Source organism: Vigna unguiculata, chromosome 3, assembly GCF_037176805.1.
Source record: "Vigna unguiculata cultivar grain cowpea cultivar isolate G323 ecotype 2 chromosome 3, ASM3717680v1, whole genome shotgun sequence".
In the NCBI taxonomy this organism is placed as follows: Eukaryota; Viridiplantae; Streptophyta; class Magnoliopsida; order Fabales; family Fabaceae; genus Vigna; species Vigna unguiculata.
This window is the reverse complement of record NC_140794.1, coordinates 54,985,970-55,001,310: the sequence shown is the minus strand read 5'-3', so window position 1 is coordinate 55,001,310 and position 15,341 is coordinate 54,985,970. Positions and strand designations below refer to the sequence as shown.

The 15,341-nt window shown below is 34.5% G+C and overlaps 1 protein-coding gene and 1 pseudogene across 1 annotated transcript; both read left to right on the top strand.

Moving 5' to 3' along the window:
• Positions 1 to 196: 196 nt before the first annotated feature.
• On the top strand, positions 197 to 4,170 carry LOC114176333 (hydroxymethylglutaryl-CoA synthase-like). Its single transcript, XM_028061343.2, has 12 exons — positions 197 to 353; positions 955 to 1,061; positions 1,655 to 1,787; positions 1,930 to 2,073; positions 2,268 to 2,426; positions 2,586 to 2,659; positions 2,754 to 2,829; positions 2,921 to 2,976; positions 3,057 to 3,144; positions 3,298 to 3,438; positions 3,533 to 3,682; positions 3,791 to 4,170. The coding sequence occupies exons 1-12, from the start codon at positions 291 to 293 to the stop codon at positions 3,980 to 3,982; spliced, it is 1,383 nt and encodes a 460-aa protein (XP_027917144.1). The 5' UTR covers positions 197 to 290; the 3' UTR covers positions 3,983 to 4,170.
• Positions 4,171 to 11,368: 7,198 nt separating this feature from the next.
• LOC114176240 (transcription factor TCP19 pseudogene) lies at positions 11,369 to 12,829 on the top strand (annotated as a pseudogene).
• Positions 12,830 to 15,341: the final 2,512 nt, after the last annotated feature.

Genomic DNA, 15,341 nt, shown 5'->3' with positions numbered 1-15,341 from the left:
TTAGGAGTTGTGAGGTTCTCGCGGAGGAATGGCAAGACCGGTAATTAGAGGGAAATGCAAGGGTGATATTATTGAAGCAAAACAGCCAAGTCTACATTTGTTGGGACCTAACTTCCTCTCTCTTACCTTCAAAGTTTCCGACGTAAGACACAACACGACAAAACCACTTCGTTGCTGCTAGCTGCTTACTTTTACTTCTTCCACCTGTATATAAATATATTTGCACGTAAGCCTCTTCATCCAACCCAACCCTCTCTTTCTCTCTTTTTCTCGGAACGCTACTAACTGCCATGGCAAAGAATGTGGGGATTCTCGCTATTGACATCTACTTCCCTTCTACTTGTATTCAACAGGTGAACGCATCTATATTTCAATCCACTCTCCTTTTCATCTTAATTTCACTTCTTTTTTTGCATAATCCCATGATTTACACACAACCCACCACTCGCGACTTTCGTTTATGACGGTTAACCAAGTATAAGGAAACTGTCAAAGAAGTTCAGTACACAAATTTTGTTTACCGATTTCTTCTCATGATTGAACCTTGAACATGATGATTATAGTTGTTAGTAGTTGTCAGTAGCCAATTGCACAGGGGCCTCAAAAAAGTGTTATGCGCTTTTCTTATCACTATTGAAAAGGACTAGGCCTTGCGGAGCCATGCTTTCTAGTTTTCATATATTGTGCTCTGTGACTCACATAACTTAACTCTGTTTTTTATGTGGGAAAATTCGTGGGATCACTGCATCCTAATCAAAATTATGGCGTGTTTGGTTCTCCATTTTTGTCGACAGCAGAAGGGAAGGGAAAGAACAGGACTTGTTGTTGTGGATTATTATGGCTTATACGATACGCATCCATTTGTTTTGTTATCTCGCTGATGTAAATTAAAGTTATCCACACTTTTTTTTTTGTTTCCTTTATCGTAATGTTTTCAGTTCTTCACTTGTGCAGGAAGTGCTTGAGGCTCATGATGGTGCCAGTAAAGGGAAATATACCATTGGACTTGGTCAAGATTGCATGGCGTTTTGTACAGAAGTAGAAGATGTCATTTCGATGAGGTTTCTGCTTTGGATTTTATAATATTTATAGTTTATATTCAGTCTATAGTATAGATATTATATGCTTACTTTGTTTGGACTTCCCGTTGTATATAGTCACTATTGCAGCTTTCTAAGCAAGAGATTTAATTTGAGGAGCGACACTAAAAACATGTATAACAATAATGACATGAAGAAACAGTCCTTTTCTTTTCCTTTTTCCTTTTTCCTTTTTTTTTTCTCAATATTATTTTTTTTCTGTTTGCAAGAATGAATGTCATATGATAGGAAAAGTTTTATCATTTGCATAAACTTTTTCCAATAATTCCAGACGGTTATGTAGAAGTTTAATTCATGAATTCATATTATGTCGGTGATCAACTGAATACATAAAGTAGACATAAACATAAGTGCATAGTTGGGAAGCCATCGCATACCCGTGTCCTCTTTCTGCCTCTGCTTGCATCTTATGTTTATATGTGTGTGTTGCATAGGGTATTGTTTCTCAGAGTTCTGTAAATGGTGAAGTAAAGTAACTTGATATTGCTCTGTTTGATTTAGCGTTAAATGTTAAATAGGACTTTGTTGTTGAAGACTAACTCTGGCATTTTCAGTTTGACAGTAGTTTCTTCCCTTCTGGAGAAGTATAAGATAGACCCTAAACAAATTGGTCGGCTGGAAGTAGGTAGTGAGACTGTGATTGACAAAAGCAAATCCATCAAAACTTTCCTAATGCAGATCTTTGAGGTATGCTTTCGGTTTCGAACTGCATGGATAGATTATTCTCTTTGTTAATGTAAATTGACTTTCTTCACCACATAAACGTAGTTTAAAAACTCTTACTGATATAAATACATAAAATACTCATTTACTTGTGTGAAATACGCAGAAATATGGAAATAGCGATATCGAGGGTGTTGATTCAACAAATGCATGCTATGGAGGAACTGCTGCTTTGTTCAATTGTGTGAATTGGGTGGAGAGCAGCTCATGGGATGGGCGATATGGACTTGTTGTTTGCACAGACAGCGCTGTAAGATCACTTCCACAGTCATGGTCTTTGGACTAAATATTTAGTAACAGTGAACATGTTTCCCATTCCCTCTTAAATGTGCTATTTTAAGAACTAGAAGTTATGAACTCAGATGCATATCCTATATTCTGTTGTACCATGATGTCAATTTAGTCTCAACTCAAGCATGTGTGACTGGTGAGTTCCTTTATCAGGTATATGCTGAAGGACCTGCTCGGCCTAGTGGTGGAGCTGGCGCTGTTGCCATGCTAATTGGTCCTGATGCTCCCATTGCTTTTGAAACCAAATTGAGAGGAAGTCATATGGCTCATGCGTATGACTTTTACAAGCCAAATCTTGCCAGTGAATATCCAGTAAGCTGTTCAGTATATTTTCACTTTTGTATCAGACAACTTAGGACTAAGGGATTTAATGTTTGAGAAAGTGCTACGTGGGATGACATTTGACTGTGTCCATTCTCTTACTTGAGTTTTGACTAACTACAATAGATCCACGTGATTTATGTTTTATAGGTTGTTGATGGAAAGCTTTCTCAAACTTGTTACCTTATGGCCCTTGATTCTTGCTATAATCTCTTAAGTCACAAGTAAGCTTCTACTGTTAATATAGTTTTTTTCTGAAATTTGGTTTTGTAAATTGTAAATTTAAGCCAAGGACATTATAACATTGCTCTTCTGCAGATATGAGAAACTGGTGGGAAAACAATTTTCTATTTCTGACGCTGAATACTTTGTATTTCATTCTCCATATAACAAGGTATGGATGGCTACAAGGCTCTCACTCAATGATGCCTACATGTGCATTTTTTTGTGCTTATATATCTATTTAATACTTGGAGTTATTGCAGCTTGTACAGAAAAGTTTTGCTCGTTTGGTGTTCAATGACTTCTTGAAAAATCCCAGGTTCTTTTCATCTCTGGAAACCTTTTCAATTTCAAATTTTTCATGTATTGGTAGTGTGTAAAAGTTGGTTATGATTACAGTTCTGTGGATGCGATTGGCAAAGAAAAGCTGGAACCTTTTGCAACATTATCTGGTGATGAGAGCTATCAAAGTCGGGATCTGGAAAAGGTCTGAGAGCTCTAAGTATAGTTTGGGAAGCAAAATAATTTTCTTGTGTTTCTTTTTGTCAGTCATTTTTCTTTTGGGTTGGAGGGCAAAGATATTAAGAAAATGGAGAATTTGAAAGTTTTGGTAATGGTGTAAAGTATTCTTGATTTACAGGCATCCCAGCAAGTTGCAAAGCCGCAATTCGATGCAAAGGTGCAACCAACCACCTTGATACCAAAGCAAGTTGGCAACATGTACACCGCATCTCTTTATGCAGCTTTTATTTCACTTATTCACAACAAGCATAGCACATTGGTGAATGTTCTAAACACTACCTTAGTTAAATGTAAGTATCTTCTCAGCAAAGGTTCGTGCCTTCTGATTAAGATCTACATTTTACAATTTGCAGGACAGTAAGAGGGTGATATTGTTCTCATATGGAAGTGGCTTAACTTCCACAATGTTCTCCTTGCAACTACGTGAAGGTCAATTTCCATTTAACTTGTCAAACATTGTCAAAGTGATGGATGTTGCTGGAAAATTGAAGTCAAGGCATGAGGTATTTATCACATAAAGAAAGAATTTGATTTTAAATAACATAATCGATTAACTAGTTCCTAAGTTGATAAAAATACACCGTTTTGTGAAAAATTGTCTTTTTATGCAGTTTTCGCCGGAGAAATTTGTTGAAACCATGAAGCTAATGGAACGGAGGTACGGTGCGAAGGAGTTTGTAACAAGCAAGGACACAAGCCTTTTATCTGCAGGCACATTCTATCTCACTGAAGTTGACTCCATGTATAGGAGATTCTATGCTAAGAAAAGTAGTGAAAATGATTTGATGAGCAATGGTCACTGATGTTTACTTAGAGGATGTGTAATACCTAGAAGCCATTAAGTCAACTGTGTGTAGCATTTAGAGGTTATTATTGTTTACACTATAGGCTTTTTTAGGAACACTAATTATGACTAGAGTAGCAGTATATTGATTTGTCAAGTATGTTACTTTAAATAGGGGGTATAATATATTAAATTACTTTTTTAAAAGGGTAATGTTATCACTTGAAAATTGTTGAGAGAAAACAGTATAGTAATCTTGTTTTACCTTTAATAATATTTCAAAATTATAATACAAAATATATAATAAAAAAAACTGATGTAAAAAATCATAAAAAATTAAAAGATAGTGGAACAATGAAAAAGAGACTAATATATATAGGAGAAGTGATTATGAAAGGTTTAAAAAAGTATTTAATTAGATCTTAATGACGTATAATCATAGTTTCTTTTATTACATCATAATTTTAATATATTATTTTATTTTATTCTTATATAATAAACAAAATCACATAAAATAAAAAATAATAAACGTATATGTTTTTATTTATAAAAATATTATAAAACAACATAGTAATATATATATATATATATATATATATATATATATATATATATATATATATATATATATTTTGTAACGCCCCATTTAATTATTACGCGAAATTAAAAGAAACGTCACACAAAATAGTATTGTAGCGTAGTCCTGGGCTCCTAAACACAATCCCTACAACCTGGGCACACCACGATGCCAACGGAAACCAAGTACAAGTCTAGCAAAAGAGAAAAGAGTAGCAAGGCGTAAAACAATACATGGGCCATAGCCCTAACGAAAACCATGAAGAAAATAAAAAGATCCAGCCCCGATGGCTAAGCAGCGGAATCGCCATTTCCTTGCTAACCACGAGAACCTCGCCCATCTGCTCCCATCAATCAAATTGATGATCATTGCAAGAAAGAAGAACCACATACAAGACAACCACACAACAACAGGGTAAGTTAGAGCCAACAACATTTTTATCATACAGTCAAATATATATTTTCACCATTCAATATCCATACAACATCCAAGCATGTTATGACTTTCCAATCAATACACTATGACTCGACTCGACTCATCCGGATACGTATAACTTGGTCGGATTCAGCAGATGCCCACACTTGTGGTGGATACCTCTGCTCACTCTCGAGCTGCTCACCCTCGAGCTATGTGTTACAAGTGTTACAATGAATCAATTTTCCCTCACCACAAGGTTAGCCCTTAATGAATTTCAGGCCTCCTGCTACTCTCACCACAGGAGTCAGTCCGCTCTAGGTGAGACTAACTGACTCCTCAGAGTGTCAGGATGCAACCTTACCTTGAATCCTTACCTAGTTATACAGATGGGGCACCACCATGGACACCCACTAACAGGGGCCATGGAATTACGTCCCAACCACTGAAGCGCGACCCTGAAAGTCTCACCTAAAGACTCCAAGGAATTATGCACTGACACAGATCAACCATATTCACACAGCCAAAGAATATTCACCATGCATAGATAAACATTAATCGTACCAACCTTTAAAGCCAATGCCTTTCATGTTCCAGGACCAAACCATTTCAACTTATCATAAACCATCCATGCATAAAGGATTTCCATCTCATCTCATTATCATGCCTCTTTGATACCAACCATTTCATGCTCATTTCATGCCAAGGGTTCACTCAAGTTTGTCATTCATAAATCATACACTCTCTCACACATTCACAATACACCCCACATGCCATTATACGATAGTCCCACCAATTGCACACCAAACACAAAAGAGTAGAGAAGTAAACACCCAACTAGCACGCACCCTCGCCCAAACTGGTCGCTCAGGCCAAGGGGTCTCGCTAAGGCGAGAAGGGCTCTCGCTCAAGTGAGTTCCCCTTCGCTTAGGCGAGAATTCGATAACGTTGGCAGAAGCTAAAACACCAGCTCGCTTAGGCGAGCTCACCTCGCCTGGGCGAGGCGGTGTCTCGCTCAAAACTCAAGGCCACCCGCCTGGGCGACCGCTCGCGCAGAAGGTTTGGGCGAACCTCCGCCAGACTCGCTTAGGCAAGTCCGACTCGCCTGGGCGAGATTACCAGGTCTCGCCCTAAACTCGCTTGCAACAGATATATTTCCTAAACCCACCAATCATACAAGGTATCCCAATCACCACAAACAACGATTTATTCATACCAACATCCAACAAGCTCAACAATAGATCAAAGACAACTCAAAAACAAATCAGAGACAACTCAAACTCGAAACCCTAACTTCCCGTACCTGGAGGAAGGGTTAACAGAAGCCTTGGCGGCACGATAACGAGCACTGCTGCCCTGGGAGTGGCTAAAGAGCTTAAAACAGTGGATAAACGGAACAAAGGGCCAGATTATTATGAAACCCTAACTGTCAAAGACGAAGAAGGCCGATAGAAACCACACAACCTAAAAAGAAAGTACTTACGTGGCGTAGGAACAACTTAAGCGAACTTGAAACGGTAAGGAGGCAAACCCTAGCAGAAGTGCGGTTGCAACTCTTTAGAATCAGGAACAGTTTCTGAAAATGAGAGAAATGTTAGGTTTAGGGCAGACTTAGGGACCTTATCTGTTGGGCCAGCCCTTAGACCCACTTATAAGGACAGCCCCTTTACTTTAGGACAAAAAAGAAATCAAAAGGTTTTTAATAGGCCATATATATATATATATATATATATATAATAAACGTATATAATTTTAAATGTATTAAAATGTTAATAATTTCATCATTTTATTATTATAATTCAAATTTAACTAGATTTAATATGAATAATAAAGTCAATTTACATATTAAGTAACTACTGAGGAAAGGAATTCGTACTTATGATTTTCTTTCTATACGGAATTAAAATCATTTTAATGAGATGAAACATTTATGTTAACCTATGGTCATGTTCAATAAATAGTTAATATTTTTATCAATGAAATTCTATATTTTCTTCAAATTTTACCAATTGTAAGATATAAGCGGTAAAGAATAATATACGCGTTTCCTTTTACAAAAATAATATAAGAATTAAAAATCAATGATTCTTTTTATTGGTTTTGTTTTCAAAATATGAAATGAAATCTCTCTCATCTTATACCCAATCAAATATTAAAACAATGAAATGTCGTGTTTGGCTATTTTATTTTAATATGGACAATGGTAGATATATAATAGATATATAAAATATATTGTACGAAAGAATTTGTTGTTGTATTCGATTGATATACTCTGTATATAGAACTAAATATCAAATATAAAGGATTTACGATATTTCAGTCTTAATATAAAATAGTAATTAATTTTTAAAACTGAAACATATTTTTAAAATTAGAATATTTTCTTAAAACTTATTTAAATAAAAAAATATTAAGTAATATTTTCAACATTCCTCCTCATTTAATATCGTTTATTTGAATTGTATATCTTAAAATTTGATTCTCGATCTTTTGGTGTTTATAAGTTTTGTTTTTCTCTTTCTTCCATGTAGTCACATCTTTTAATTTGACATTCTTCTTTGTATTTCTTTTTTTATAAGCATCATCTTCTGTTTCAATTCAATTGTGAATTTCATGGTAGTGACATTGATTTTTGATGAATATTAGAATGTGAACCTTCATCTACTTTCTTCACTTGGACATCAAATTTCTTCAAGAGAAGTTCATCTTCTTTTGATTTTGATCCTTCTTTTATACTCTCTTCATTTGTAACCAATTCTTCCTCCATCAAATTCAACCCAAATCTTTTGTCTTTCATATGTACTTTGAATACTTCTATGTTGTTAGCATTTTTTATCATACAAAGTTTGTTTTCAAAGGAGACCTTATAACATTTCTCTAATATTTAAACAATACTTAAAATTAGTATGTTGTTGGGATGTTTTTAGGACTTTTGGAAATACGAGAGATATAAGATATATGAGATATATTGTATGAAGGAACTTATTGTTGTATTTTGATTGATATACCTCATATATAGAACAAAACGTAACTGAATATCAAATATAAAGTATTTACAATATCTCAATCTTAATATAAAATAATAACTAATTTCTAAAACTGAAATATTTCCTAAAAAATAATTTAAATAAAAAATATTAAGTAATCTTTTTAACAGTACTTTAATACCATAATTTTTGTTACACCCATTCGAGACTATCCATTGTTATCTTTTACTTTCTTTCTCTTTTAGAATTATAAAAGTTAACTTTTGTGAAGACCATTTTATCCTTATAAAATTTATCAAATTTTTTAAATGGTGTCAAAGTTTTATTCATTTTAATTGTCAAAGTTTTCAATGTTGAAAATTTGTAAAGTTTATTCTTATCATATATTGACTTAATTTTTTTTTTAATTAAAGAATAATGATTATGACTAGAATGTATGAATATAAGTTTCCTTTTCCTTATAATAATAGCTGTCAAAATGGATGTAAGCTCGCGAGCCAATCCGGCCCACCACAAGTTCAGGCCAGGTTAGATTGAAATTTTTTTACAAATTTTAATATGGGTTAATTTTTTATCCGGTCCACCTAGAACTAGGCTCACCTGGGTTGAACCCGTGGTGAGTTAGGTTGGCTCACCAACCCGTAAATAAATGATCACACAAGTGTTTTTTTATCATATTGGGCTTTGCATTTTAGTCAGGTTAGGTTGTCTTCTTAGCCAAGACATTGACAATTTGTGTTTTTGTGATTTTTGTTTTTATTTGGACTTTAACATCCTTTTGGATTGTATTTGGATTTTATTAAAGTTTATTTAGATTTTAACCATAATTATAATTTAGTTTCTTTTAAATTGAAGAAAAAAATTGTATTTTTTTTTTAAATTAGGTGAGCCAGTGAGCCAACCCGTTTAACCCACCAACTTGTGGTGAGTCGAACCAGGTTCAAATTTCTTTAGCTCACTAATAAATGAGCCGGATTGGTTTAACTCACTAAGTGATCAACTCGTGATGAGTGAGATCAGATTGGACCGGATTACCCATTTTAAATCTCTATTTTTAAGTATTCAAAATTATGAACAAATATATCTTAAAATATTATCTAATAATTCATCTTTATAATGCTTAGAAAGCATACAATTAATTACTTAAACTCTTTAATTATATTATTGACATAAATATTATTAACGACATCAGTAATAAGTATAAAACATAAAAAAAAAAACTAAAATTCATAAATGAAAAAAATATTTGAATAACTAAACAAATTACTTAAATTTAAAAAACTAAAAATACATTTCACCATTTTATATTATTCAACAAGTAAAACGTTATACAAAAAGTTAAAAATAATGTAATATAAACAAAAGTTTCACAGTGTTCTCCTTTTAAGCGAAAAAAAAAAAAACCGAAAATATAATCGTAAACCTGGTGTTTTGAGATTAAATTTTATAGTTCTCTGATGGTCTGTGTGTGATGCAGCATAAATTAATGGTGCCTACCAATGAAAAGCGTTAATTAGGACAGAAACTTTGGAGGTCCCTCTCACATCATCTTTGTTGCCTGATTGGTCTTAAAAGGAGATCACCCTTCTTGGTGTGGATGAGAATTGGTGGATCACATGGACCAGCTCGTGACACGTGTCACTCCGTGCTTCCTTCACAGGTTTGATGAAATTACAATAGATAAGTTTCCCACTTGGAGATTTATACTTATACGTAGTCCCCACCCAGTCCCTCAAAATTCCATATTAATACTCCTAAACCTTATTATCCTATGCAACTAACTACCCTTTCCATATAATGATAAATACAATACAATGGATTCTTATCAAATTTACACGTAACAACAACTTCCCATCAACACACAATTTCATCACCACCAACAATATTATCTTTTCATTTCACATTTTCTCATGTCCTTATACAACCATCTTAACATATACAAAGGTACAAAATAAGTAATTAAGATTTAATTTATCTCAGGGTATCAAAAGGTATATATATATATATATATATATTATATTGTGTGAAATATTTTTTTTATAAAATAACAAATTTAATTAACTTTTTTAAGTATGTAGTAAATTTATGTATTTTTAATTTGAGTGTTTTTTATTTAATTTTTTTATAAATTGAGTGACGTAATATAATATTGTTCATCATAAAAAAATGTGAGATTTTGAGTTAATAAAAATAAATATTTTTCTAAAATTACATTTAATATAAAATAATAAGTAACTTAATTTATCACCAAATGATAATTTTTGTGACATCATTGACGAAATATTTATTATTTTTAATAAAAAATTAATCATTAATATAATTTTATAGCAATTATGAAAGGTTACATTTCTTATCACAGAAAAATAATGAATAAAATAATAATCCTATCATCTTATAATTGAACCGAAAAATATAAGATTTTTTTAGTCATTACGAAATAAAACTTAATAAATTTTGAATTAAAAATATCCAAAATTATTTTACACTTAAAATTTAATTTAATTTAAATAATAGTCAGTGAAATTAATCTCCAAAAATCAAATACTTTGCAGAAAGAAATTACTTTACAAGTATGGTACAGAAATTACACAATTTATTCATAAACTTTATTATGAGAACGTGCAATTACAGTTTAAGTTAACGACCTTCGCATATCAGATTCTGTTTTATTTGATTGATTGCTTCGTACAAAACATATGTGTGATATTTTATAGAAATTATTATTAAGTAATTTTTTATTTAATAACAATATTAAAGACCATTTGAATGATAACTGTATATACTATTTATACATAAGACAATATTTGGTTTTAGTTTCAAAAAGTATATAACATGTTTCTCCTATATTAGAAAATATATGAGCTGAGATTTTTGAGTTTTTTTTTTTTATTTTATGGAAAAACATCTTTTTATCTCTTATTTATAAAAATAAAAACAATCTATGATATAATTTGTAAATAAAAATCTAAACTAGACAGTTCACTTTTAAAAATCTAAAAGTAAATGTCAATCTATTTCTGCGAATTAAAATTATATTTTGTTCAATAATTAAAACATTATTAGAGAGGTAACAAAATATTATAAATTTAAAGTTAATTTATTCATATAGAATAAAGATATCATAGAGAAAAAGATGATAAACCGCAATCTTATCTAGCATTTGGTGTATAAATAAATAGTAAATTAAATAATAATAATATATTATGATATAAGTTATACTTAAATAACAGTTTTTTATTAAAGTTAGTTATGAATTTTTTTTATTTATATTTTTTGAAGCTATAAAAATTTAAGTAAATTATGTAAAATTAGATTTATTGAAAAATTTATCCAATGTTATTAAGGATATGTAAGTCTTATGTAGAGGATAAGATAACATGGAAGAGATGTTAGTGTTGGGAGAGGAAATATCTTGAACTTTTTATCCGTGTATTTAATTAATGATTATTTATATGATATTCCATTTGTTGTAGTGCATTTTGGTGTTTTAGCCACCACACCTAAAAAAATTCTCACAAACTCCTTCCTTGAAATTCACTGAAGCCAAACCAACAAAAAAAAATTGTAAACTTTTATATCTCAGCTTCCAAATCTCTCTGGCGTAATCTTCCAATTCAGACTCAGTGAAATGGCGTCCAATCAGGAGGAGCGGGACATGGATCAAGACCAAGATCAAGACGGAGGAACAACGGACCTCAGCACCAGCGACGCGGACGCAGACAAAGGCTCATCCCAAGCCACCAACCTCAATGGACTTCCCCAACACTTCCAAGACCACGCCATAGGCTTCCAAGTTCTGCCGCTCAAAAACGAGCCAACGGATTCAGACCCTGACCCGGACCCCAACGCGCCCAAACCTTCTCCGCCGCTGCCGATGCACCTTCCGCTCAAATCGCCTAGGCGCTCTTCCACCAAGGACCGCCACACCAAAGTCGAAGGCCGGGGCCGCAGGATCCGAATACCCGCCACCTGCGCTGCCCGTATCTTCCAACTCACCCGAGAGCTGGGCCACAAATCCGACGGCGAAACCGTCCGGTGGCTCCTCGAACACTCCGAGCAGGCCATCATAGAAGCCACCGGCACAGGCACGGTACCGGCCATAGCGGTCTCTGTCGGCGGCGCGCTCAAAATCCCAACGACCTCGAGCGCCAACCAAAACAAGGGCGAAGAAGGCGCGTCTAACAAGAAACGGAAACGCCCTTCCAACAGCGAGTTCGTGGACATAAACGATACCGTTTCGCAGACGTCCGGTTTGGCCCCGGTTCAAGTACCCCAAGGACTGGTCCCGGTCTGGGCCGTAAGTAACCCCAACATGGTGGTCCCCGCCAACACTTTCTGGATGATCCCGCAGGCCGCGACCACCAGCAACCCCTTGGGCGGAGTTACGGGCCCCACCAGCTACCAGCCTCAGATATGGGCCTTATCTCCCTCGATGTTCAACGTGGCGGCCAGGCCCATATCGCCTCTGGTGACGACAACGAATATTCCAGAAGCTTGGTCCGTCATGAGGGCCTGCAGTAACGGTTCTAACTCGGCGGCGGTGAGTACGAGCACGTTGGGGGCTAAGTCGGCTACCAATTCCAGCATGGCCCCTAGTGTTCCTTCCAGCGCCACCAAGACTCAGACGTTGAGGGATTTTTCCCTCCAAATTTACGACAAGCAAGAGTTGCAGTTCTTGGGCCGCTCTGGCCCAAACGCCAACCCATGAGAAACACGTTAATCCACCATTAGGAACTTTTTTGTTTTCTTCCTCTTCTTCTTGGCTTTGTTTAGAGTTTCTCTTTAATGGAATAAATGTGAACATGTGCAAATAATGGAGAGTGAGTAGTGTTTGTTGGTGGTGTTGTTGCAGTTTTAACTGGTAGTGATGATTGCCATGTTTGCGTTCCGTATGATTGCATTATATATGGAAGAATATTTATGGATGTTCTGGGAAGGGAATGGAAGAGAAGGGAGTGGGAGAGAAAGAGGATGCGAGTGGAAAGTGTGACACGTGTGAGGAGGGGGGACTGAGGGAGTGAGGGGGTGGCCCACCTAGTAATGGAGATGTCAGGCTAGGAGGATTCCCCCAATAAATGTTTTTCACATTCTACCCTCCAGAGGATCAAATTACACACAAACACTAATCTCTAAATGCATTTTACTGTCATAATGAAATGTAATTTAAAAATTTAATTAGAATATAAATAATTAAAGTATTGATTTTGAAAAGCATTGGGATGTGGGATTTTTAACAGTGGGTGGGGCCTGATGGTAGCCTAAAATTCAAAGCCGCCAGCTGCGCCTGCACTTTGCGCATACTGATCACAGTTATTGTCTCACCCAACAACACCGTCCCCTCCCATTCGCTAACACATCGTGTCCATGCCCCGCCATCTGTCACTGTGTGGTGTGTAACCATAACGCAGTATTTTTTGGCGTGGCAATGCGGGTTGATCCGATCCGTTTAAGCCCGGTTCGTATAAGATTCGTACAACGTGGCTGGTTCGTTTTGTCTCACATATTTTATGCAGGTTGAAAATACTGGTCCGCCTCGCATATTTCTTGATCTGCGGGTCTGCGGACCGGCCCACTTTTTTTATTTTTTTATTTTTTTATTTTATTTATTTATTTTATTTATTTTTTTTATGATAAAACTTTCAATGTTTAAAAATTGGAAAACTTTAAGAAGTTCACAAAATTAAGTAAAGACTTTGAGAAATTAGATGATAAATTGATAATTCAACATTTTCATCATATTCATACTATGACATACCCAATGTATTCTTTAAATTGTAGCACATTAAAAATTACATAATACTTGTGTTTTCCAGTTATACAAGAATTTGAAACGTTAATGCAAGAGTCCATAAAAGAAGTAATTAATATACACAAGTGCAAGTTTTTTTTTTTAATTTTATGCGGGCTTGCAGGCCCGCCTACGCGGGCCTGCAGGCTCACTACCCTGGCCCGTCCCTCGTTTTTTCTGCGGGCCTGCGGGCGAAGTCCTAATTGCCATCCCTAATATTTTTTCAATGTGTGCTCTCTTGGATCAATCACAACCCACGCACGCGCTTCTCTCTCCAACTTCAACTCTTTTACTTTTCCATCATCATCCACAATTCCACCTACGTTATGTTACTCCTTCCATACTTTCATTTTTTTAACAAATCTTAGACACGATTCAAACAACAAACTGTTTTCGATTGGATTTTATCATAATATTTTAAACATGCTAAGATATCAAAATATATAAAAATAGATTATGTAACATCCTTTTATCATAAAATCTATAACACAACAATCAACACAATGTTATAGTGTTGATGACTGTGGACGAGTGATTTAAAAGTGATGAACGTAGGAAATTTTTGTATTCCTTTTTATTGATTTAAAAGCGAAGGGATTTGAGGTGTATTCTTATCTCTGACATGAAGAGATTAGAGAGTGATCAAGATGTTTTTATATAATTATTTTCATCATTTTATTTCAAATAAATAAACCATGTTGTTGCGTTTCGAGGAGTTTATTGCCTATCGAGGAGTTCTGGAATTGAAATGAAGAGCACAATCATGCATTTTCCTTTCTTTCTCTTTGTTTGAAAACTGTGTTGGACTTGCTACATTTCCACCACCATGGTTTGTTGAGATGAGGCATGGTGGCGAGCACGACGAAGGTTGACGGCTCGCCAGACAGCTCACGATGTAGTGAAATCCAATGTTGACGTGGTGGATCCGCATATGGTTATGGAATGGGATGTATTTTTGTGGTTGTTTTCACAATGGAACCTGTTAAGTTTTTTTGGAACCGAAACCATGTGAACCTCTATTTAACCGGTTATGTTTGTTTTTGGAACCTGTTCCATTTCACCTTTCATGCATATGAGCGTCTTATAACAAATTCTGTGTTTTGGAATGTATTCCATTCATTGCATTTTATTAAAGCTTATCTTTTTCAGAATGAAGTAGTTACATTTTTAAGGGTATACCATTTTAGCTAAATATGCTTTGAGATTTGGTTCATGACTTCACCTAAGAACTTTATTCATGGCTTTTTCAAGAGAGTTTCCGTTTGTACTCTGAAGACAATTTATTTTCTTTCTCTGAACTTTTTCTATAATAAAACTTGTTGGTTTTCCTTCACATTCACACAAAAAAACCGCTTTCCAATCAGAGACATCTTTGCAGCACATTGATTATAAGCACTTCCAAATAAGAAATAAGCTAATCCAGCCCAGAAGAATAAAAAGATCAAACATGAGAAAGGTAACTCAACTTAACAGCAGCTTGGAGTTGACATTTTATTAATGGTGTGGTTGGAAATGATTTTTTTACATTAAAATATTAAATTTTCTAAATCAAAAAAATTTTAGTTATTTTTTTTAATTAATAAATATTTAAAATATTTGTATTTATGATAAT